The 26,441-nt window shown below is 38.3% G+C and overlaps 1 protein-coding gene across 1 annotated transcript in view; it reads left to right on the forward strand.

Moving 5' to 3' along the window:
- The window catches only part of TENM1 (teneurin transmembrane protein 1), a 760,590-nt gene that overhangs the window by 203,141 nt on the left and 531,008 nt on the right, over positions 1-26,441 (forward strand). Inside the window, exon 3 of the mRNA XM_087860146.1 lies at positions 17,630-17,910. Coding sequence (XP_087716272.1) covers positions 17,694-17,910 — 217 coding nt within the window. The 5' untranslated portion in view covers positions 17,630-17,693. The remainder of the gene's footprint in view (positions 1-17,629; positions 17,911-26,441) is intronic.

Genomic DNA, 26,441 nt, shown 5'->3' on the forward strand with positions numbered 1-26,441 from the left:
TGCAACAAGGATTAGATCCTTTGCACCAATCTAAGGTCCATTTGGGGGTTTTACAACCCTCCCAGGCACAAAGATGTTATTCTATATAAGAGCACTTAGCTGATTTTGCCCTGTAAAGGCATGCCTTGTTTTATTGTGTTTTTCTTTATAGTTGCGCTTTGTAGATATTGTGGGTTTGTTTTTTATTTAATTTTTTTACCCATTGAAGGTTTGTGGCAACCCTTTGTCAAGCGAGTCTATCAGGTGCTGTTTTTCCGACAGCATTTGCTTACTCTGTGTCTGTGTGTCACATTTGGTAATTCTCGTAATATTTCAAACTTTTTCATTATTAATGTATTTATTACAGTGATCCGTGATCAGCAATTATGACTTGCTGAAAGCTCAGATGATGATTAGCATTTTTAGCAATATTCTTAATAAAAATATGTACATAATGCTATTGACATAATGTTATTGCACATTTAATAGACTGAAGGACTGTGTCAGCATAACTTTTATATGCTCTGGGAAGCCATTTGATTTCATTTGATTTATTTTACTATGATATTTACTTTATTGTGGTGATCTGGAACTGAACCCTTAATATCTGCAAAGTATACCTGTACTTTTAGTATACTTAGTTGCTTCCTGGATTAACTTTCATTTTCTTTTTTCTTTTTGGGGGGTTATTTTTTACTCTCTGAAATTACAAATCCTTACTCTCCAGCCCAGAGATAAACCTAAGACCCAATTGTATTCCCACTTTCCCTGAGCTGATGGCGAATCCAGATGACAATCTAGAGTCCTTCGCTACAGTGGATAATCTGGATTGTTTGTACCCACAAATGGGTCAAGCATATTGCATTCAATGTTCCATCAAGTCATGCCAAGTCCATGCTCTCATGGGTTTAGATTTCAAAAGAAAGGGCTAGGAGGTTGTGCATTTCCTGGCGTGGGGTATACCTCTTAGTGAAATGAAAGACACTTTGCAGACCAAAAGCTGGCATGAAACATACCTTTGATTTCATCAGCAAGCATGCCATATGTCACAAAATTCTCCTGCTTCCTCCCTGTTATTTCATCTGAGTGCCTCTTTCCTGCACATGGCTCTCTGTTGCAGTTAAGTAAAATGGATAGTACAGTTAATTGAAATAACTAACTTGAATTCAATTGGCCTGAGTTAGTTATTTGCTAAATTAATAGTATTCTGAGTTGGATACTCTTTATGGGAAGCAACATGTTATAGTGAAAAGAGCACCAGACTAGGAGTCATGAAACCTGGGTTCTCATCCAGCATCTGCTACTGGCTCGCCAGGTTTTGCGAATACGTGAGGCACTGTTTTCTTATCTGAAAGTGAGAGTAATAGTGTCTTCCTGGTGTACTATGTCAGAGGGGAGTAAGCATATAAATTGTAATATTATATATGACATTTAGAAGGTTGAAAATGTCTGAAATGCTTTGCAATGTGTGAGATACTATTAATATGTACCTTCTAATGAATGGCCAGATAGCTACGCATCTAGGTGAGCATGGATGGGAAGAGCAGAAAGGAAAGTAAAAATCTCAAGTTCTCCACATAAAACTTGTCAATCCTATTTTTCTGATGGAAAAGTAATACATCCTCAATGTAGAGAATAGGGAAAATATAATAAGGAAATAAAAGTTATTCATGATCACACAACACAGAGATAATTGCCATTAGTTATTTTGATGTACTTCCTTTCAGTTTTTCAATTTTTTTCAAATAATTGGTAATAAACCTCTATGGTGAGTACTGTTTTTCTGATTAAAAATCAATAGAAGTTAATTATGGAGAATTTAACAGAAAGTTAAAGTTCTATGTAATCACCCCCTCTTCCCATGAAATTAGTTTTAACAGCATTTCATTATTTGTTTCAGTTTTGTATCTTATTTTTTTCATTTAACATTGTATTCCGGTGTTTTCACAAATCATTAAAGTCTCCAAAACTGTTTTAACTTTTTATTATCTAAAATCTTAAACATAAACTGAAGTAGATGGCATAATTGAATGAACCCAACACTTAGCTATCACATAACTTCAGTAATTTTCTTTTTTTTAAGATTTTTTATTTATTTGAGAGAGAAAGAGCAGAGTGAGAGAGAGAACACGAGCTGGGGGAGCAGCAGAGGGAGAAGGAGGAGCAGACTCCCTGCTGAGCAGGGAGCCCAATGTGGGACTGGATTCCAGGAACCCGGGATCATGACCTGAGCCGAAGGCAGACAGTTAACCGACCGAGCCACCCAGATGCCCTAATTTTCAACTCATAGACAATGTGGCTTCATCTACACCCCAAACAATTCCCTCTGTTACCTCCCTAGATTTTTTGAAGTAAGTCCAAGATATCCTATAATTTCATCCATAAAACTTCAGTATTTGATTGTAAGATACGAAAACGCTAATTTGAGTATAATACCCTATTGTACCTTAAAAATAAACAATAAATCTTTAGTGTCATTAGATATGCTGTACATTTCCAAATTCCCCAGACTATCTCATAAATGTATGTGTAGTTTTTTCATTTGTTTGTTCAGATGAGAATCCTAATAAAAGAGGTACACATTGCAGGAGCACCTGGGTGGCTCAGTCAGTTGAGCAGCTGGCTTTTGATTTCGGATCAGGTCATGATCTCAGGGTCCTAGGATCAAGCCCCACATTGGGCTCCATGCTCAGCAGGGAGTCTGCTTGAGGTTCTCTCTCTCCCTCTCTTTCTGCCCCTCCCCACACCCTCTTGCTCTCTGTCTCTCTCTCTCTAAAATAAATATTTTTATAAAGGGGTACATATTATAATTTATAGCGGTGTCTCTTAAATCTCTTTTAATTCCTACATTTCTTTTCTCTTTTTTGTTTTTTCTCTTGAAATTTATTTGTTGAAGAAATTGGGTAATTTTTTCATGTAGAGTTTCTCATACTCTTGATTTCACTCTTTGTATCCCTGTTACATTATTTGATATGTTTCTCTGTCTCTAGTATTTTTTATGAACAGGATATTAGATCTAGAATAGAAATATAATGCAGGATGTATATATATATAGATAGATACATACATACATACATATATGTATCTATATATATATTAATTCTGGGGAGTCACATTAAAAAAGAAAAAAATGAACAGGTGAAACTAATTTTATTAATATATCCAAATATAGTATGAATATATGATCAGTATATTTTTATTTATTTTTAAGATGTTATTCACTTATTTGACTGAGAGAGAGTGAGCACAAGCAGGGGGAGCTGCAGGCAGAGGGAGAGGGAGAGGGAGAAGCAGGTTCCCCAACAAGCAGAGAGCCCAATGTGGGACTCGATCCCAGGACCCCAGGACCATGACCCGAGTCCAAGGCAGACGCTTAACTGACTAAGCCACCCAGGCGCCCTGAATATATAATCAAAATAAAATTATTAATGAGACCTTTTACATTGTTTTTCTTGTATTAAGTCTTTGAAGTGTTAAGCAAAACCCCCACAAATCTCTAATGTATAGGATTTCTATAAAGTTGGCTATTATAAGTTCAGTAGTAGGCAGGATTTCTGGCTATAGACTTTGAGGATCTACAAATCCACTTCCTAAAAAAGAACTATAAACCATAAAGCTTGAGAAGTTGACAAAAACAGCCCTTTAAGCACTCTGGAAATCAACCAAAGACCTGTAACAATCCAAGAAGCACTTATACTTGAATAAACTGTTGGACTTTCGGTAACAAGAGTGGGAATCTCTGGTGTTTTGGCCTGGGGCCACTCATGCTCTACCACCCCCTCTCCCAAAGACTGGTCAGTGCCCATGGTGGGGGCAGGCTGTAAGAGTTGTAGCTGCACTACCATGGTTGAAGATAATTCACTTGATGTGGACAGGTGCACGACTCCCACGTCCAGTGACAGTGTTTGTAGAAGTGACAGTCTTGGTGGGGTTTGGCCTGTGCGGAAGGTCAACAGTTCTGCTAACCCGAGTAGTGAAAAGGATATTCCTGTCTGAGACTATGCATGTGTGCAGCAGACAGTGAAGATTTAAGAGGGCTCAGGCTAGCCACACTTGTCCAGGAGAGATAAGGAATGGCCCAATGGAAAATAAAAGTCGTGGCAAACTTGAAATTGGCGTGAACTTTAAATGTGCTCCCTTTCCCACACACCGATCCATTGCAGAAGATAAAACTTGAGATGGTTGAACACAACCTCTGTGCATCATTGACCACAGAGTTACAGGGACATAGAGTTCACCCTTAGGAAAGCAGGCTTAAAAAAAGAATATAACAGAGCGCCTGAGTGGCTCAGTTGGTAAAGCATCTGCCTTCGGCTCAGGTCATGATCCCAGCGTCCTGGGGTCCAGTCCCACATTGGGCTCCCTGCTCCCTCTCCCACTGCCGCTACCCCTACTTGTGCTCTCTCTCTCAAATAAATAAATAAAATCTTTAAAAAAGGAAGACGGCAGTAACTTAAAAAAAAAAAAGAATATAACAAAAATATGACCAAATAGATCAGCAGGCACACATCACTGGGCAACATGTTTCACAGATTTAACCCAGGAAGGTTACTAAATAAAGAATGAAAAAAATCAGCAACAATTACCTTCAGGGGAAAAATCAGAATCCAAAGTTGCTATCGTATATTACCATCCAAAATGTCCAGTTTTCAACAAAAAGTTATGAAATATGCAAAAATAAGAGAACATGACCCATACTCAGTAAAAAAAAAAAATAAAAATAAAAATCTGTCATGTAAACTGTCTGAGTGTCTCCAGATGTTTCAATTACCAGACACATCTTCAAAGCTGTTATTATAAGTATATTCAAAGAAGTAAAGGGGAGCATAAATAAAGACTTAATGGAAAGTATGACAAAAATGAACAAACTAGTAATTTTCAAGAAGGAAGTAGAGATTATGAAAAGAACCACATGGAAATTTTATGATTGAAAAATATAGTAATTGAAATGACAAATTCACTAGAGGGACTCAATAGCAGATTTAGGACGGCAAAACAATCAGTTAACTTGAAGACCAATCTGTACAAATTGTCCAATCCGAAGAATAGACAGAAAACAGATAAAGGTAAAATGAACAGAGATATGTGAGGCAACATTAAGAATACCAGCATTTACATAAGATGAATCCCTGTAGGAGAGGTAAAAAAGCCAGGGGAAGAACATTCTTAACAAAGATATTCACAAATTTAACGCAACATGTCAAAAGGATTATATTCGGAAATAAACTGGACATGAAATACTAATACATGCTAAAGCATGAATGATCGAGAGCCAGATGCAACAGGCCATGTATCGTAGGGTTTCATTTACAGAAAATGTCCAGAATAAGCCAATGTACAGAGACAAGAAGTGTATTAGTAGTTGCCAAGGGCTGGAGGGAGGTTGAATTGGGAGTGACTGCTTCATGGATGTGAGCATTATTTTTAGGGTGAGGGAAATGTTTTAAAACTGGATGGTAGTGATAGTTTCACAACTCTATAAATGTACCCCCACATCATTGAATTTTACACTTAAAATGATTGATATGTATGTTATATAAATTATACCTCAATTACCTGTTTAAAAAAGAAATAGTAAACCAACAATAGAAGCAAAACAAAAAAAGATCAGTAACGTTGACAATTCCCTGAGTAATATTTTTCCAAACAATAGGTAACCTAGCATTGATACATTTACAGTTGAAAAGTCAGTAATTAATACTTACAATTATATAAGTTGTTTTACAGTTGACGTGGTGCTTTCATAGGTATTATCAGACTCATCTGCCAGCACTCTTAAGAGGGAAGGGCAGTTAGCTTTTATTATGCAGAAGGAAAAGAGGTTAGCTCATTTATCCAGTGTCATATAGTCAATGACACAAGATGGGCCCAAACTCAGACTTCTGACTCCCAAGTTCAGGGCCCTTACTATTACATTATGCCAAACCAACTCTCTGTGGTGGCAACCCAATTGTAATTACATTGTATTATTCCCTGTGGATATGGAAATTTAGATATTAGAAGAGGGAATCACAAAGGTGAAACTTACAGTTTAATCCATGCTATGTTCTTATTGAGTATTTGTTGATAAGGGGGCTGAGAAAGTCTAGTAAATTTCTGGCTTGTGACCTGGCATGGTGTAGAGATCTGTATCAAACTGATCACACATGACCCAGAAATACCAAGTCAATTCCTGCTCTCTCATCTGGAGTGTCTAGTAAATGCAAAATGTGGTAGGCAGGGGAATTGTGTTGCACACTGACACCTTATAAGTAAAAGGACTAGAATCTGTGACCTCAAAGAGATTAAGAGTATAGACTCTTGAGCTGGACTTTTTGGATTTGACATCTATCTCCACTAGCTGTGTGATCTGAGGAAAATTACTTAACCTTTTTCTGCCTGTTCCTTTTTCTACAAAATAAGGAAAACATATCTCATTATGAAATTTTTGAGGAAGAAAAGCAATCATGAATATAAATTGCTTTAAAAAGTGGATCTTTTTCCTAGTCCTTTTACTTCTGATAAGAATAAGAATAAGCATTATTATTTAAGCAAGCTGACAACTTAAACTTCTACTAGGGCCTTTTCTCTGGTACTTGTTTTTTAAAACTTTTATAATCATATTATATTAATGGACAACCATAACAGCCTTCTGAAATGCATAGGATTAATGATAGTAGGTATTTCCCCACTTGATAGGAAGAAAACGGTGCCACACTACTTTGTCATAAAGCTGGGTGTAGAACCTGCATTTCAGGGCTCCCTCTAATATAGGCTGCTGCCTTTGGCATACTGTAGTCCCCCCTTATCCACGGTTTCACTTTCTGTGGTTTCAGTTACCCATGGTGAACTGAGGTTTGGAAGCAGATGATCCTCCTTCTGACATATCTCAGAAAGTCAATAGTAGCCTAATGCTGTCACAAGGCCTATGTCCTTCACTTCACTTCATCTCATCACGTGGGCATTTTACCATCTCACATCTTTACAAGAGGATGAGTGTACTGCAGTGATGTATTTTGAAAGAGAGAGAGAGAAACCACATTCATGTAACTTTTATTATAATATATTGTTATAATTGTTCTACTTTATTAGTAGTTATTGTTGTTATTCTCTCATTGTGCCTAATTTAGACTTTAAGTTAAACTTTATTGTAAGTATGTACGTATAGGAAAAAACAGTCTGTATGGGGTTTGGTGTACTATCCCTGGTTTCAAGGCATCCACTGGGGATCTTGAAATGTATGCCCTGCAGATAAGGTAGGATTACTGTAGTTAGCCTTTGCCTAGAAGAGCAAGATACTTGGTGCAGACCCCTGCAATCATTATTAACCCCTGCATCCACCTCTATAATTAAATCACTAAAGGGTCTGTATCTTTGTAGCATATGTAATGTTAATTTCAGTAGCTCCACTTCCATCTAATATTTGACATAATTGAAAATGAGGTTCAAGTTAGTAAGCAGTGAAAATGTTTCTGCTTCCAATTGTTAAACATGAAATTTGGGAGAGTTACTGAAAATGTACCACTTTCACTGAACTAATGCAGAATATGGATGGCAATACAGAGCTATGATTAATAATTGCTATCTGCAAGCTATGGAGGAAAGTCATATCTCTAGTGTTCAATACCGTATTTAAAGCCTATTACTTCTCAAGATACTGTATTAAATTTGATGCTACATTTTGGATAAGTATGTTAATGCTAAAATTACCACAAAATTTACAAAATCCCAACGGATTTCATTGTAAGAAAAGTGAATTGAATATGATTGTTTACTTGGTGAAATCAGCTATTGTTCTTCTCCAAAGAGTAAAAAAAGCTTTTATACATTGAGTTACTTTCAATTTTCTTGAAGATTGTTCCCGTATTAAGTGTTTTGCTGATTTACATAATCCACCACAAAGGATATTGAAAAGTTACAAGAAAGATAATTTGAAATTACTTTAGGAAGTTGTTGGAGTTCCAAAAGAGATGGTGTGATGGAGGTAGATGTCACTGCAATTCATATGTAGTATTATTTTCAAATTACTAAGGGATAGAGGTATGCTTGGTAGTTATACAATTAAAAACAATCTCTGCCTCAATTGGAAATAGCAACTAGAGAGTCTGGGCCCTCATTTGGCATGCACTAAGCTGTTGCCATTATCTGTTGAAATACTCAACATGGGCACCTGAGTGGCTCAGGCTTTTAAGCGTCTCACTCTTGACTTTAGCTCAGGTTATGATCTTAGGTTGTGAGATGGAGCTCTGTGTTGGGCTCCGCGCTAGGCATGGAGCCTGCTTAAGATTCTCTCTACCACCCCTTCCTTCCCCCCCCCCGCAAGCAAAAGCCAAAACAAAACAAAAAAGAAATACTCAACAAATCTTCAAAATCATAATTTGTATAGTTCCAGTCCCCCAGAACTTTGTCTACACTCATGTGTGTTTGTGTGTGTGTGGTGTATGGGAAAGTTACAGAGTCCAGATTCCCTAAGCACAATAGAGAATAGTAAATGAGACCAAATAATTGGTCTACAGTTCTGGATGCTGATTTTTCTTTTAAAACTATTTTCCAGGTTAGGGTTTCTTTTTGGAATCTGGTGACAGCACCAATTTTTCCATTCATAATTCTCTCTCTCCACTTGTCTCAAGTGATCTAGCATCAGTGTCCCTAAAAATGTCCAAAAATAATGAGAAAAAATAAAGATACAAGCAGCCAGAAAAAAACAACATCTACAGAGAGAGATGTGAGATTAATTAATCATCACTCTTTAGTTGTGGAATTAAGAGCCTTCCTTTTTTCTCTTTCAAAATGACCTAAAGAGTCTGCCCAGGCACCGTGAAGACATCCACTGCAGCTGTTCTCACAACTGAGTCAAATCAGTTTTGGAGGAATATTTTTCCAGGAGGGACCTTTCAGCCTTCCATTGTAAGATTTAAAAAATGCTAATAGAACAGTTAGCTTAAACAAGCACATGCGAACCAATGCAGTAAACAGAATTTCATTTCAACTCTTGAGTGTTATCTCTTTGATATAATAGGATATGTATGTAGCACAAAAGCAGTCTACTTTGAAAGTCATCATTTCCTGGATAAGAAGCCCCATATGCAGTACATAAAATTCTCAGCCTATCTCCTGAAAAATGATGATTTATTTCTTTTTTACTTACTAAAATATTATGGTTGTGTCCACGAGACAGATACCAAAATAACTGGCCAATTCCATGACAAAATGAAACTAGGCTTTAGGCTTTATGTACCTACCTGGGTGCTCATCACACACAAATTGATTTTTTTTATTTATATATATTAGAATTTAGTCAAACTACAGTTACTTTGTGAATGACTAAATGAAGTAAATCAAACAGCTGCTGAGCAATTAGATGCTAACAAATTGTTTTCAGAAAAACTCTTGGTTTGGGGCGCCTGGGTGGCACAGCGGTTAAGCGTCTGCCTTCGGCTCAGGGCGTGATCCCGGCGTTGTGGGATCGAGCCCCACATCAGGCTCCTCTGCTATGAGCCTGCTTCTTCCTCTCCCACTCCCCCTGCTTGTGTTCCCTCTCTCGCTGGCTGTCTCTATCTCTGTCAAATAAATAAATAAATAAATCTTTAAAAAAAGAAAACTCTTGGTTTAACTAAGTTTATCATTATTTTTCTAAAACACTGTCCAGCCAGTGATCATGCTTTCCTTTTAGAATAAAGTTCAGTCATCTCAAAAGGACCCAAAAAAGGGCAAATGACGAACTATGAAAGTTAGTTTCAGCACACGTTATGGATAAAGGGTTAATTTATTTGTTATATGCTACTAATATAATTTAATTAAAAAAAATACTCAGGTCCCCAGTGGATAAATGCACAAAAGCCGTAAGTAGTTCACAGGAGAGGAAATAGACCTAGCAAGTGCGTGCGGAAAAAATTACTCAGTCTCACTAATAATCCAGGACATTCAAACTAAAAGAAGATACCTTTAATTTACTTATTTCAAAAAGACATTAAAAAATAATACTCAAGGTTGGCAAGGGTACAATGAGAGGAGAACGTTCCCACACATTGCTAATGGCAGTGTAAATCATTACAATCCCCCAAAGCCACAAATATGTTCAAACCTTTTGGCTTATTAATTCAACTTCTTGGAATTTACCCTAAGGAAATAATAAAAAATATTGAAGACGTGCATGTTATCTTCAAATGACCCCAGTTAGAATATTTATAAATGGGGAGAGAAAATGTAAAGGCCCAACAATAGGGGAGTGGGTATGCAAATTATGGTATATCCGCTCAACACTGCTATTAAAAATGACGGTTACAGAAATTTTGTGGAAAAATGCAAAAATATCTAGACTGAAGGAAGCAACATGAAAAAATGTATTTGTGTATTATGAATGGAAGGAAATGGACCAGAATGACAGCAGTCATTCTTAGAAGTTGGTAGGATAAATGGGGCCAATTTCTCTCTCAGTCTTGGAAAGAGTCAAGTGATTATCTTGCTTTTGCAGCTTTTGTTTGTTCCCCACAACAATTCACTAAGCATTCCCTTAAGAAAAACAAAGAAAGGTGGGAGAAGAATCAGCCAAAAGTTCACATTCCATTTAAGGGCTTCCTAAGTCCCGTCTTTTATTTTTTTTTCTTTTTATTTAATTGAAGTGTTGTTGACACACAATATTATCTTAGTTTCAGGTGTACAATATAGTGATTTGACACTTATGTACATTATGCAGTGTTTATCATGTTAAGCGTAGTTACCGTCCGTCGCCATACAAAGTTATTACAATATTATTGACTACATCCCCTATGCTGTACTTTCCATCCCCATGACATTTATTTTATAACTGGAAGTTTGTAGCTCTTAATCCCCTTCACCTATTTCACCTATCTTCCCATCCCCCTTCTCTCTGGCAACCCCCAGTTCTCTGTATTTGTGAGTCTGTTTCTGTTATGTTTTGCCTATTGTTTTGTTTTTTAGATTCCACATATAAGTGAAATCATATGGTATTTGTCTTTTTTTGGTCTGACTTATTTCACTTAGTATAATACTCTCTAGTTCCATCCATGTTGTCACAAATGACAAGAATTTATTCTTTTTATGGCTGAGCAATATTCCCCCACTCACATGTGTGCACACATTGTGTGTGTGTGTGTGTGTGTGTGCACGCGCACGTGTACCACATCTTTATCTATTCATCTGTTGATGAACACTTAGGTTGCTTCCATGTCTTAACGATTGTTGATAATGCTGCAATAAACGGAGGAGCCTTTATCTTTTTGAATTAGTATTTTTGTTTTCTTTGGGTAAATACCCAGAAGCAGGATTGCTGAATCATACTATATTTCTGTTGTTAATATTTTTGAGGAACCTCCATGCTATTTTCCATAGTGTCTGCACCAGTTGACATTCATTCTCCTCAACAATGCATGTGCTCCCCTTTCTCCACATCCTCACCAACATCTGTTATTAGTCCAGTGTTTTGTGAATGAATCAATCTGCATTAATGTAAAAGGGCCTCACTGAAGACAAATTATTATAATAATCCCAAGGAGTACTATCCCCCTTTGCTAGCTATTCTCCAGGTGCTAGGTGGCCTCACTTCCTCTGTCTACTGTGCTCTGAAAAAGGCCTGTTCTCCTTGAGCAATGTCCAATGTACTCTTTTTTTCTGGAGTATGGTGTGTCTTTTTGGTGAAGGTTCCAACCCATAAACAGTTGCTGTGAGTAGGACAGGCCTGTTTTCCCTTTGGAGAGGGTGTATATATGATTAATAATAAGAAATGGAAAGAAAATAACAGGATAGAGGAACAGGAAAGGAGGTTATCCCCAGTGCATAAATATATACACAGATCAATGGATTCAAAAGTAATGTTTTAGTTAAACTACCCCATAATAGATTGGACTGTGTGTGAAGGGTTGGGAAGAGGGAGAGGAAAGGAACAGAAGAGAGAGGAGGGGAGGGGGACTGATAAATAATGTAGACTTGGCTTGGAATAAACCCACCATTTTTTCTAGTTTTTTTTTAACTTTTTATTTAAATTCCAGTTAGTTAACATAGAGTATAATGTTAGTTTTGGGTGTACAAATGTAGTGATTCAATAACTTTATACATCATCCCGTGCTTGTCACAACAAATGTACACCTTAATCCCCATTCCCTATTTCTCCCATCTCCCCACCCACATTCCTCTGGTAACCATCAGTTTGTTCTCTATAGTTAAGAATCTGTTTCTTGGGGGCACCTGGGTGGCTCAGTCAGTTAAGCGTCTACCTTCAGCTCAGGTCACGATCTCAGGGTGGTGGGATCGAGCACCAAGTTAGGCTCCGTGCTCAGCAGATTCTCAGATATTCTCTCCCTCTCCCTCCGCCCCTCCCACTGCTCGCTTGCTCTCTTTCTCTCAAATAAATAAAATCTTAAAAAAAGAATTTGTTTTATTGGTTTTTCTCTCTTCTTTTGCTCATTTGTTTTGTTTCTTAAATTCTACATAGGAGTGAAATCAAGTGGACTTGGTCTTTCTCTGACTGACTGATTTCACTTAGCATAAACCCACCATTTTTCTTTTGACCAATCAATCTAAGCTTCCCTTCAATTTCATATACAATCATGAGATTTTAGAGCTATAAGAGCTCTTTGAGATAATCTAATCTCCTTGTTACATTTAGAAAAACGAGAGGCCCTAAGAGAGAGTAGGTGATATATCTTAGGCCACTGTCCAAGTGTCTTCTGAATGACAATGTGGAGTAGTGATTAAGAGTGTGGCCTTTGGAGCAGATTGTATGAATTGAAATCTCAGCTCTACAGTTTACTACTTATGTGACCTTGGTCTAGTCACTTAACTGCTCTGTTACTTGCTTTTCTTTATCTATAAAATGTACCTACTTCATCAGACACAATAAGAAAGGAGTTAATGTGTGAAAAGCACTTAGAACAGTGCCTGGTGGGCCTGCTCCATGAGACCTGCCACCTGAGTTAGCTGCTACTAGTGTTATGGTGCTGATTCTGCCATTCCAAGGCCAATGGTTTCCAAATACCAAGTCGTCTCTTCATAGCCTTATGGCGACTAAAGAAATAAACATATGCCTCCCCGGGTCTTTTCCAAAGTCACCTTGGAGTTTATCTTAGTAGCAAGTAGCAAGTGGAAAACACAAAGGTAAACCACAGGTAGTGGCATTTGAATTTATACTGTGTGACCTATCTGAATGTATCTTCTGTAGAGAAGATAATTGACTTTGATTTTCACGGTTTCATAACAGCAGCATGTATTTTACCTACACAGTTCCCTTTTGTAAAGTTTTCATTATCAAAATAATAGTGAAATAAGAAAAACTGCTATGCTGTGAATAGCATTATGTGTACATTTGATTTTTCTATGAGTTGACAGTGTGATCGTCACGTCTAAATAACATTTGCTCGTCAGTGGACCTCCAGGATGCCATGTTGGGCACTGAATGAAGAAATCATAAAGCAAATATGTCCTTAACTGTAGAGTATTTAGAACAGCATCTTGGCAGAATTATTGTGCTTTCAAATTTTGTTAGATTTAAAGTATTAATCTTTCTCTAAATGTTGTCCTATTTTTTTTTATTTTCAAAAAGTGAACCGTTTGTGAGTGAAGTCAAGCTCTGCCTCCCAGGACTTCGGTAACTATCACAGCTTCCTATCTCTAGGCACAGAGTTGTGCGCCTCCAGATCATGTGCTGAAAGAGAGCTGGAATGTATCTTCTGCTGTCTGGGCCCACTGACAAGAACATTAAGACAGGAAGTTGTGGTTGAGGGTCAGGGAGCAGGGAAGGATTATTTTCTCTTGGTTTATACCAATTTGTGGTTTAAAGGAAGATTGCTTCCAAGAACCCTCAATAACCTTGAATAGATGTGACATTAGTAGCTGATTCATAGTTGTGAATAGCTGTGATTAGAACTTCAAGAATAGTTCAGAATGGCTATAGGAATATTCCTCTCCCTCTCTCTTTCTTTCTCCCTTCTGCCCCCACCCCCACCCCCTCAGGAATTTTCATGTTGCAAATAAACATACTGAGGGGAAAGAGAATGTCTGCATTTTCATACATAAAAATAAGGGTGATTTTAACATCATAAATCATAGTTGCCAGAAGACAACATTAGGCATTAGAAGTGAGATGTTTTTCATTTTTAAATTTAACTTGTTAGGTTTGAATGGTGTTAAGATAAGTGTAAATTCATAACCAACTGAGACTTAAGAAGGAATGCTATTTTGACCATACCTCTGCTATGTTAATCCCAATCAGAGTGAACCAAACTTGATTGAAAGAGCAAGTGAGAGATGGGAGAGAAAATAAAATATATATTTCTATATTGTAACAGAAAGCATTTTATTAAATTATTTTTAATTATAAGGTCCTTGATTGATATTTTTGCATCATCAATGTCCTTATGTGGAAAGTAGCTCTCCACCCCTACTTGGCAAGTTTGCATTCTTTAATGAACAAAAACTGTATGTGTTGGCTGCAGTGAATCTAGATTAATTTTATTGATGCCTCCTTTTCTGGGTGGAAGTCCAGTTCTCTGCTGCAAAGATACATTTCTGGAAGTTAGCTATTGATATGTTTCTCACTTTGCACTATTTGTAGCAAAGTTCTGGTTTAAAGTCCAGCCAGCTGTCCACCTTATGAAGCACATGCTATGGGAACCTAAGGAAAAAGAGATTAAAATCGGTTTATCACAGAAGACGCTCAGTAGAATTTCAGTGGTTGTGGTGATGGCATTGGTGATGAACAAACAAGCTGAATCAAGTACAGTCTTTCCCAATATCCTCATCTTTGGTGCTTAAACATTGCTTTGTCTTTCTTTATGAGTCCTTTCATTCTGCTTGGCAATAGAGTTGTTTATCACTAGCATTGGACTGTGAATTCCTTGGAGGCGGAGACGATGACCTATTCATTTCCACATTCTCTCTAGCCCCTCTTGTGACTGCTGGGCCACAATGTATTCAGTTCATTCAGCAAGTATTGATCAAGAGTCTACTACATGCCAGCCATTGTGCTTGTTTGGGGGATATAACAATGAATAGAAAAGATAAAAACACTTCATGGAACTTACATTTTAGTGGGGAGAGACAGATGACGGACAATAAACAAATAAGCAAAATATAGTATGTCATTTGGTGATAAGTGCTACGAAAGACAGGAAGGAGGATGAGAAGTGACCTTTTTTTTGTGGTTTACAATGGGATGTTGCAAAGGCCCTGAGGCGGAAACATGCCTGTGATTTTCAGAAACAGCGAGAAGGCCAGTGCACCTAAAGTGCATGATATAGGTAGAAGTATCAGGGGATGAGGTTGGAAAGGTTAGGATAGAGACAGGTGAACCTCGTAGGGGCCTTGTTGGTCATTGTAAGGATTTTGGCTTTTATTTTGAAGGAAATGAGGCACTATTGCTGCTTCTGAGCAAAGGAGAGACATGACATGACTTAGATTTTAAAAGCTTCATTTGGCTGTAGTGTGGGGAATGTGCTATAACGAGAGCAGTGGTGAAAGCAGCACATCAGTTAGGCCATTGCAGTAATCTGGTGGGAGATGATGGCTTGAACCAATGAAGCGGGAGTGGGGAAGTGGAGGGGTGTCATTGGATTCTGGATATATTTCAAAGTTAGCACCAACAGTATTTACTGATGGATTACATGTGGGATGTGAAAGACAGGAATCAGTGTGTGTGGCCTGAGCCAATGGAAGAATGGAGCTGCCATTTACCGAGATGGGGAAGACCATGAGAGGAGTGAGTCTGGGAAGCCGTGGGAATCGGGACATGAGTTTTGAACATAGTAAGTTTGAGAAGCCAGGTAGAGGTATTGAGTGGGCAGCAGGATATTCATGTCTGTGGTTCAGGGGAGAGAATATGCTGGAGCTATAAATTGGGGAGCGTATAGACAGTATGTCTCATGAGATGGCGTGAGATTAGATTGTTGCTGAATCGTCAGTGTACATTCACTTACAATACTCGATTTGCTTTCTCTCCAACTATGCTCATCTCTGGTATTACGTCATACCAAACTGGCTGTTTCTGTAGACCATTAATGGAATTTGTAGTTTAGGTATTAAATAGTTTCTACTATGTGTGTGGCTCGAGTAGTGCTAAGTGGTATGGGGGCTCTAAAGAAGGATAAGACTCAGATTCTGCCTTCAAGGACCTTAACATTTGGTTAGGGAAGTAACACTTCGATTCTTCGATTCATGAAACTTCGTTCCTACTATGAAGGATTAGGTACCATTGAATGCCTGTCAGTCAATCCATAAGCCTTATTGAGTGATTTCTGTATTCCACGTGTTTGTTATACATACAATAGGAATTCCAAAAAGTGAGATTTTGAGGAATTCCAAAATGTGAGATCCTGCGCATGATTTAGGAACCACTAACTAGATGTCTGTAGATTGCTTTGAAAACACCTGCGGCAAAGAGCTTTAGAAAAAGGAGTTCATTTCACTGCAAAATAAAATCATAAAGTTATTTGGGTTTGAACTAAGTTTTTTTTTTTATAAATATCTTTTTTTTTAAGATTTTATTTATTTATTCGAAAGAGATAGAGACAGCCAGCGAGAGAGGGAACACAGGTAGGGGGAGTGGGAGAGGAAGAAGCAGGCTCATAGCAGAAGAGCCTGATGTGGGGCTCGATCCCAGATCGCCGGGATCACGCCCTGAGCCGAAGGCAGATGCTTAACCGCTGTGCCACCCAGGCGCCCCTGAACTAAGTTTTTTAACACTGCACAAAAGGACCAAGTTGCAGAGTTGCAGCATTTGATGAAAATAATGATAAAATAATGCAAGGAATGAAAATAAGCACATTTTTACAGGGCTTCAAACTTTTTGGAGGACTTCGACATCTCAAATGGCATATGATGCACTTAAACCTCTCTGTGGTAAGGCGGTAATGCCTCGACTTGCCCTAAGAGCCTGTGACTTCGAGCTCAGCATTCTGTGGGGGGAAAGTGGGGTGCTTTCAGTGATTTATCATGAAGTTTTAAAATTTCTATTTCTAAACCCGATTTAGATCCTGCTGTTCCTATATCAGTGTACTCACCAGAAGTGTTGTTTACATCCTCTCAGAACTATGGAGAACAAAAATTTACCACCACCTAACTCATTAAAAATTCTCTGCAAGCCCGAGGCTCAAAAGCCACAATATGGACACAAAGAGCTCAGTCCCCCTCGAGGACACTTTATTTCATGAGCCTCCCTCACTCAGAATTTTCCCCTTCTTCAAAACCCTTTTCTTAAATGCAGTATTAAACCAGAGGCAAGACTGTTTTTTCTAAATGTAGTTCTCTTACCAGTTTTCGTTTCAAATGTGAGATGTGCTAGGTTAGTATTTGTACTCTTGGCCACTTTCAAATCTTAGAATGTTTTTCAATCTAACCACTGACATTATCATTAAGAACACGCACACACCTTAGGAAACCTTGTCCTTTATTTGCATTCCAATACAAATATTTTTGAAGGCTGTCTCTCTTCTACCTCGAGTATTTTCTGATGCTGCAACCTCCAATTTAATCCTAAATGCTTGCCAGTGTGTGCATGTAACACAGAGTGTTATTATTGCCTTAGGCTAGCTTCATGTCATCTAGTTTGTCTTTTGCTTCACTCCTTTGATAGTATTATCAGAACCAATTGTGAATCTGCCAGATGCATTTCCTCTCAAAAGGACAAATCTAAGAAGGCTTGTTTTTCCCTCTCTTCCAGGGCTGCTTACATTAAAGGAGTTCCTCTTCCTTTGTTTCATGAAATTGAGCTTGCTTAATCAGACATGGAGCAAACGGACTGCAAACCCTACCAGCCTCTCTCAAAAGTCAAGCATGAAATGGATCTAGCTTATACCAGTTCTTCTGATGAAAGTGAAGATGGACGAAAACCAAGACAGTCGTACAACTCTAGAGAAACTCTGCATGAGTATAACCAAGAGCTGAGGATGAATTACAATAGCCAGAGTAGGAAGAGGAAAGAAGTGGAGAAATCTACTCAAGGTATGTTTTTACTGGATTTTTAGAACTAAAATTATTTCTCTGTAGGGAATGCTTGTGTGTGTAAACTTATGTTTCAAAACCAAATTTGCTGATGTTAACTGGTTAATAATGTGCACCGCTTACATATGCTTAGTGAATCTGTTCATGTGCCAGTCCAGCTGAGGTTGTAGGTTACATGTGCTTTTTACGGATTATGCATGAATTTAGATGCAACAATCCTCTTATCAGAGCATTCACAATTTGTCTAATCCTACAAATAGCCATTTACAGACTAAAGGATAAATAATTTATAGTAAGATGAAAAGTAAACAGCTAAGTGCTTTTCAAGCCATTGCCTATATGGGACGAAAGTCTCAAATAAATATTTGGCTTCTAAAAGAGCTTTAGAAAGGTTAGTGAAGACCACCAGAAAAAGGTCTGGAAAACCTGTCATCAGAATGTGGACACTTTGTGCAACACAGTCCTAAGGGAAAGTAAGAATTTGTTGGAACCCTTCCTACATGGCTATAATGTAGAGCAGATCCTTTAGACAGCCTTGGTTTCTCAATTATGGATTGACAAGACAGTTTTTAATAAATAGAAAACAGGTAGATAGAAATAGGATTGCCTTATTCTTTCCAATTGATAGTTAAACAGTGGTAGATACTCTTAACCACACAGAAGAAAAGATACTGACTAGTACAGGTTAATACATTTTTTTAAAGAATACACCAATGCTGAAATGAAAAGAAAAATAAGATTTGATTATCTAGATCGGTGGTTCTAAACTTAGGGACCATGAAGCAGCAATAGCAGCATCACCCATAGGGCTTGCTAGTGGTGTAAATTCTCAGGCTCCACCCCAGACCTACTGCATAAGAAACCCTGAGGGGGGACCAGGCGGTTTAACAAGCCCTCCAGGGCATTCTGATGGCAACTCAAGTCTGAGGACCACTGCTCCATCCTTTTTTTTTTTTTTTTTTGAAGATTTTATTTACCTGTTAGAGAGAGAGGCAGAAAGAGAGGGAACACAAGCAGGGGGAGCAGCAGAGGGAGAGGGAGAAGCAGGCTTCCCACTGAGCAGGGAGCCCGACCTGGGGCTCGGACCTGGGGCTCTGTCCCAGGACCCTGGGATCATGACCTGAGCCGAAGGCAGACGCTTCACCAACTGAGCCACCCAGGCACCCCTGCTCCATCCTTTTGAAATCTCTTTTACTCAGAGAGCTTCAAAGATCACATCTAGTTGGGTGACTTCCAAATATTTATCTTCAGCTCCATCATTTTTCCCAAACTCTAGCCCTACATTTTCAGTTACCTACTAGGCATTTTTGAATGAATAGACACCCCCCACTGGCAGCTCTAAATAAATATATCTGAAATGGCAGAAGTCATGTTAACATCTCCAGTCCCACTCCTTTTCTTTCTGTCACAGCATTTGTTAATGATGCTCCCTTTCTCCCCAGCCAGCCGTCCACGTATACTTTCCGTACCTGATCAGGTTGCCTCTTCCAGCAGATTTAACTTCTACTTGTCTCAAATCCACCTTAGCATTATCACTGCTCTCATTTTCTTTCACCTCAACTGTTTTTGTTTCCTAACTGATCTCCTTGGACCTCACCTCATCCCTTCAGTCCTTTTGCCATGCTGTCACCTTTCCCTTCGAATGCCCTTCTCTGCCATCTCCATTTCACCGTATTCAACCATCTTCAAGGCCTAGTCTCCCAGCATTTTTGCCACAGAACCTTTGTTGCACTGTCACCCCCTTTGTACCCATTTCCGATTTTTATTGTTTTTGTATATACTTCTCTAGATTGTACACTCAGTGAAGATGGGGATCATGATTTATTGACTGATCTCTGTTTTCTGTAATACTTTGCATATAATCTGTGCTCTATAATTTTTGATTTAAGGGATAAGTTGCTATCAACCAAAACATAAGTACTTGTCATGCATTGAAAACTGCTTTTTAAATACTGACATTGGCACAGGTTACTTTTTTTTATGAATAAGTCCATGCTGAGATGAAAAAAAAAATCATTTGATTATCTAGATCAGTGGTTGCCAAAGTGTGGAGCCTAGACCAACAGCAACAGCATCACCCATGAACTTGTTAGAGGTGCAAATTCTCAGGCATTGCCCCGGACCATGTAAAATGCAGTTATTATAAATGAAAACTACTGTATTCTAATTAGTATTAGAATCTTACATTAGAGAAATCTTAAATTGAGCCAAAGATTTTATATATTTATACTAACATTTAAATATACCTTAAATGTTTATGATATTAACTATATTACACATTTTTTAGCTCTTATCGTAATTGGTAAAAGTTTTGTATCTGTCTTTTCAACTAATTCATTTTAATCTTTCCTCTTTGTTCTGCTAATGACTATAAATTTGTTATAAAATAATTTCATTCTTCTGTCTTAACTATTTTTGGCTCATCTATGCTTTAAAAAATGTGTAGTTCCCATTAAAATATTTTTCTGTAAGTTTGTCTTTACAGAATATGAACTTAACAATTGTGAGTTGTGGGTTATGGGAATGAAGTGTAGAGTGCTTGACCTCATGTTGTGAGTTTAAGAATGCACTTCTAGTGGCAGTTTGTTCTAAAAATATAAGCAATTTTGTACTGACTCAGTGTAAAGAGCCTAGCCGACCTCATATTTCCTCTCTGCATTGTGACTAAAATGAATTTTGAGAAGATGGATGTTTGTCTTCTATGATGCCATCCTAACTTTTTTTTCAATGACCTGTTGGTACTCAGTAAGCTTTTACTTAGCACTCACGATGTGTCAGGCCTTGAGTCAGTACTAAGGATGGAGATGACTCCGATAGTTTCTGCTTGTAGGAAATTCATAAGGTGGTGGAGAAAATATATATCAAACAAATCATTGCAATTGAATGTAGTACTTTTATAGATAAATAAAGTGGTATGGAAATATGCAGGGAATCAGGGTCCATAGAAAGGTAATATTTGATCTTGGTCTTAAAATTTGAGTACAGTCTTACTTGGAAAAGGACATTACAAGAGGGTAGATTAGCAGAAGCAAAAGCATAAAGCTGTGAAAAGGCCTGGGATGGTGAAAATTTCGGTGTGGCTAAGAGCAAGGTATATTGGAGCTGGATCACAAAAAGTATTGCATGCCCAATTTAGGAGTTCTTTTTTTCCTTTAAGCATTAAAAACCACAGCTTTTAAGTGATGGAGAATTTCGTGTTGAATGTGATTTTTAGGATGAGAAGCATAGAAGAGAATTGTAGATATATAAGCATCAGTGTAACGGATTGATTGCAGTTGGGAAAAATTGGATGCAGGGTGACAATCTATGAAGCTACTGAATTAGCCCAGGCTAAGATTGGAAATGAAGGTATCAGAAGAGGTAAAGAAACACGGTGCAGAGATATCAGTGTGGAGGAACTGATAGGAGTTGGTAATTGATTAGTTGCTGAGGTTGAAAGAGATAACAGAGTCAAGGATGCCTCAATTTCAAGTTTGGGACACTGGGAGGATGATCATCCATCTACCAAGAGAAGGAAAATAGGAGGAAGGGTGGGTTTGGAAGGGAAGAGAATGCATATCTTTCTGGACATGTTACATATAAGGTGCTTGGGTGACATCCAGGTGGATTTTCCTATCAGGCACTTGGGAATGCGTGTCTAGAGTTCAGGAATGATCTGGACTGTTGATATAAGTAGATTTGAGTTCATCAGTATCTTACAGTAGGAGATGCCTGGGGATGGATGATATTACCCAGGGAGAATGTGTACAGTGAGACTAGAGAAAGGCCAAGGACAAAAGTCTGAATCTATCTATCACCCATGAACTTAAATACATTTTCAACCTATTTAAATTTTTAGCTAGCACTATCCTTTGGTGCACTGACTTACATATACTCAAGTGTAAAGATCCGGGAGGTGAAAGTCCAGAAACTTGGGATCTTATCGGTCAGTGACTCACTGATCTTTACAGACATCTAGGAGGGAAAATAAGTGCCTCTTCAGGAGAGAAATGAATTATCCCTCATTAGGCAAACCGTGGACCCAATTATCATCTTTTTTGGTGAGGTCTGGAATCTATTTTGTTGTCTTATTCCATGTATTACTACCTATGAACGAAACAAGATATTAATAATTTTCACATATTTATGTGAGTGGTGGTACTTTGCATCAACCTAGCTAGAGTTGAGCTTGACATTATTTTTAAGGAATACAATTCTCAGAAAATCGCCACGTTTTAAGTCAGGAAGGAAGAAAACAAATATAATTGGGCATTTGCTCTAGTGGCAGACACTCTGCTGGATGCCTTTCAGGCTTACTAGCTGTGCCACCTTAAGCAAGTTACTTCAGCTCTCTGAGCCTGTTTTTCATCTGCAGAGTCGACTTCATCATCATCATCATCATCATCATCAACACCACCATAATCACAATGATAAAAGTAATAATAAAATTAAGGCTGGAAGAGTACCTGCTCTGTTTCGGGACTCTGCTAGGTGCTCTACATTTGCTCCTCAAATACCTTATGAAGTATGACATATCATTTCCAGTTTACAGATAAGGTAACTGAGGCTTGGCGAGAAATAACCGCTCAGTTTCTGCAGCTAAAAACTGGTAAGACTTGGACTGCAAATCAAGTCTTTGGCTCTAAAGTTCCCATCACTCACTACACTACGCTCCTCCCAAACCTACCTCATGAGGTTATGATAAGTATTCATTGTGATCATAAGTGTGAAAATGTTTAGGAACTCAATAAATGTTAGTTTCCCTTCATTTTCTTCCCTGACATCCTTGCCAGCCTCTTTTTGTTTCAGTCACCAAGGGTTTACAAAGAGGTTTAACAAGGCTTTTCGTTCTGATGATCTTTAGAAAAGGGCAGGTGATGTGCTACCTAATTCATAATGAAATATTCCTGAGTGTGTTTGTTTCACTTTTTAGGGAAGCTACTGTGCCATCCAATTCAGGGCTTGTTTTGGGGAAATATTAATAAGAGGAAATGCTTGATCCCACCTGAAAATATCTTTAACTTCTTATTTTTATTTGCCAAGAAAGCAGCACCCGCTCCCCCAGGTACACACAGAGTACTGGATTCTAAAACTGATTTTCTTCCAAGAGCTTTCGAATTAAGGGATGGACACTAATCTAATATTATTCACAGTTCCTCACTAACGGGTTAGATGAGCCCTAGGCGAGCTTATTTTATATGATTTTTGGCAGGTCTGATAGCAGGGCTAGATTTCCTGGAGGCACAGAGGCTAGCAGTTTTTCCCAAGCAGCCTCACTTCCAAGGGAGGCATCAATTAACTAAAAGAATTAGTGTAAGCCAAATGAAAATATAAATATATGAATGTATAAACCAAGGATAATAATTTGAATTCTGAGAAGTGCCCTATAATTTTTATAATAGGTAAGATTAGTTTTGAATGTAGCCATTTTACCCATCAGTAATTATGAATGTGAACTCACCCATGCATGAAAAGGAGGTACGGTGAGGGCCTGTTTACAGATCCCACAAGATCACAGACTGCTGAGATACTACAGATGACACAAACATTTTTTCTCTGCTTTCTTGGACTGCTCTTTTGTGGCTTCTCTTTTCTCCTATGTGGTTTTTGTCTGGTTGGTTGTTTTCCTCTTTCTTACGACCTAAGCGTAAATCTCACATTATCGCCATCTGGTGGAAAAATTTAGAACTGCCGATTTGTATTTACCAAGATTACATGGAAGCAAACCATGTCATCCATGCTTCCATGCAACCATCCATCCGTCTGTCCATCTATCCATTTTTTTCATTTACTCATCAAGCATTCATTTAGGGTCAACTATGTTTCAGGTACTTTGCTAGATGGATGAAGTTCATCTTGAAGTAAATGGACACAAGTTACTTATTATTTCCCCCCTCCTTGCCCTAGGCTAATATTGCCACTTCATTCCACAGAAGCTGTTCAAACACCATTGCCATTTGTGGGTTCAAGGAGCAGACAGAAGCCCAAATTTGAGAAGCACATTTCTCGATTCTTATTTCAAGCACTTAGCAGGAGTATAAACTATTATTTGCTTAATATCTAAAAAGTATGGATAACAGTTTCTCTGAAAATCTTAAAAGAACTTTTAATCTCAGGATCTGTATTTACATGGTAAAGATCACAGATGGCAGGTATAATAGAAGCTAGCAGGGCCTATAAAGTGAAAATTTTACCAGCATTTGATCACCTGTAATGAGTTTAGTGCTGTGAGCATGTTGTACCTCTAGTTGTCTACAGCTGCCCAGAAAGAACCTAGACTCTAAGAGAAAACTGTTATTTAGCAGTAACTCCAGTTTGTTCATGTATTTTAGTATCAGTTGTTCATGAAAACTTACTCGGTAAACATTTACTTACATAGTATCTAAACGTGTGATGGAATGTCCATGGCACTTGGGCTACTGCTCCAGCATGCCCCCTGGCACACATCCCTGATCAAATCATGGTGTTCTTTCTTGTTGAGCCCAATGGCAACCTCACATTCCCGTCCACAAAGCATTCCATGCAAGCATTATCAATGAGTTGTCAACTGTAATTGAGATGAACCTCTTTGAGGTGAAACACCGAGATGAAACCTGCTTCCTATCTGTGCTCTGCTTATCTGTGCCAAGTTTTGTGTTAAACTCTGAAGATTAATAGATGAATAAGAAACAGTTCTTGCCTTCGAAGAACTCAGAGTATGGTGGAAAGGCAGATACAAACCAGCAACAGTGAGGCAATGTGGCCAGTGTTATAATGGTGATATATGTAAAGTACCATGGGAGTCTAGAAGCTAAAACCACGTAGTCGGCATGGGGAATGATAACAATGATTATAAGAGAAAAATCTAACGTTTACTAAGAACCAGGCACCAAGTAAGGCACTTAAGGTGGATTATGTTATTCAGTCATTCTAATAATGCTGTGAGGTTGGGATCATTATTATCCCTGTTTACAGATGAGTAAAGCAAGGCACAGAGATGTTAAGTAATTTGCCTAATATTATGGAAGTAGTAAGGAATAGGAATGGGATTGGAACCCAGACAGTGTGACATTAGAGCCCACTGCCATAACTACCACACAGAGATAGACAGCTCAAAATTCAGATTTCGAGTTCGAGGAAATGATGTCACTGTGTGTGTGTGTGTGTGTGTGTGTGGTGTGTTTGGAGACATCTATAAATAGATGGTTCTGGAAGCAGTGGGAGTAGAAGAGATAATCCAGTGAGAATACGTGCAGTTCAAAATTAAAAAAGAGCCAAATATGATACCCAGAGGAACAATTGCATTTAAAATAGCGGGTAGAAGAAAAGAGGTGGTCTTGAGATGTCAGAGAAAGATCAAAAGGAAGGGGTATCACATAAGCCAAGGAAGGGGACTTTGCAACAGAAGATGTGACTGATATTGTCAAACACTTCAGAATCAAGAAATAGGATGAAAGTTGACAAAAGGCAGTAAAACAAGCAGTTTAGAAGGTCATTGCTTACTTTAGACCAGAGATTCTCCACCTTGGCTGGCATTAAAATCACCTGGGGAGCTTTATGAATCCCAGTGCTAAGACTGGTCCTTAGACCAATTAAACCAGAATTTCCACAGATGAGACCCAGGCGTTTAAAACAATTCCTCAGGAGATTCCAGTGTGCATCCTAGACAGGGATTCACTTCCTTGGAGCAAACAATTTCGGTAATCTGACAGAAAGATCCCAGATTATAAGGATTTGAGGGGCGAATGCGATTGAATGTAATGACTGGAATAAGGCTCTACTGGAGAATGTTTTAGGATCTCAGGTGGAGGGAAAGGTTTTGAAAGGGTTCAGTGCCTCCTCTGAGACAGGAAGCGAGTTCTGAAGTGAAGTGGCAAGAGTTGAAGTTCATGTCGTAATGATCTAAATTTTCTTGGATAGAGACAAGGTTATCTGCTGAAAGTGTGGATCGAGTCAGGAGTTTCAGATGAGTAACGAGAGGTTTTTGACGTATGTATCTGGAGGTCAGGAGAGGTGGGAGTGAAGATGGAGATGTGAGGATATTTAATGGCAGTAAGTATCATTGACTGCTGCATGTCAAGTATTCTGCTCACATATAGTTTTTATTTAGTCCTTATCATAACTCTGATGTAGAGCTCATCATCATGACCCTTTAGTTATAGTAAATAGATGTAAGATATAAATCCATGACTTTCTCGGACTAAAGCCTATATTCTTTTTTTTTATAATAATTTTTTTATTATGTTATGTTAGTCACCATACAGTATATCCTTAGTTTCTGATGTAGTGTTCCATGATTCATTACTTGCGTATAACACCCAGTGCACCATGCAATACGTGCCCTCCTTACTACCCATCACTGGCCTATCCCATTCCCCCACCCCCTCCCCTCTGAAGCCCTCAGTTTGTTTCCCAGAGTCCATAGTCTCTCATGGTTCATTCTCCCTTCTGTTTACCCCCCTTCACTCATCCAAAGCCTATATTCTTTTCGCAACACTGTTAGGTATGGCTCTTGTCGATGATGTCCACACTGTGCAATGAATATTCATTCTCATTTGGAAAAATGGTTTCCA

Source organism: Ursus americanus, chromosome X (genome assembly GCF_024610735.1).
Source record: "Ursus americanus isolate L20-20 chromosome X, mUrsAme1.1.p, whole genome shotgun sequence".
Classification (NCBI taxonomy): domain Eukaryota; kingdom Metazoa; phylum Chordata; class Mammalia; order Carnivora; family Ursidae; genus Ursus; species Ursus americanus.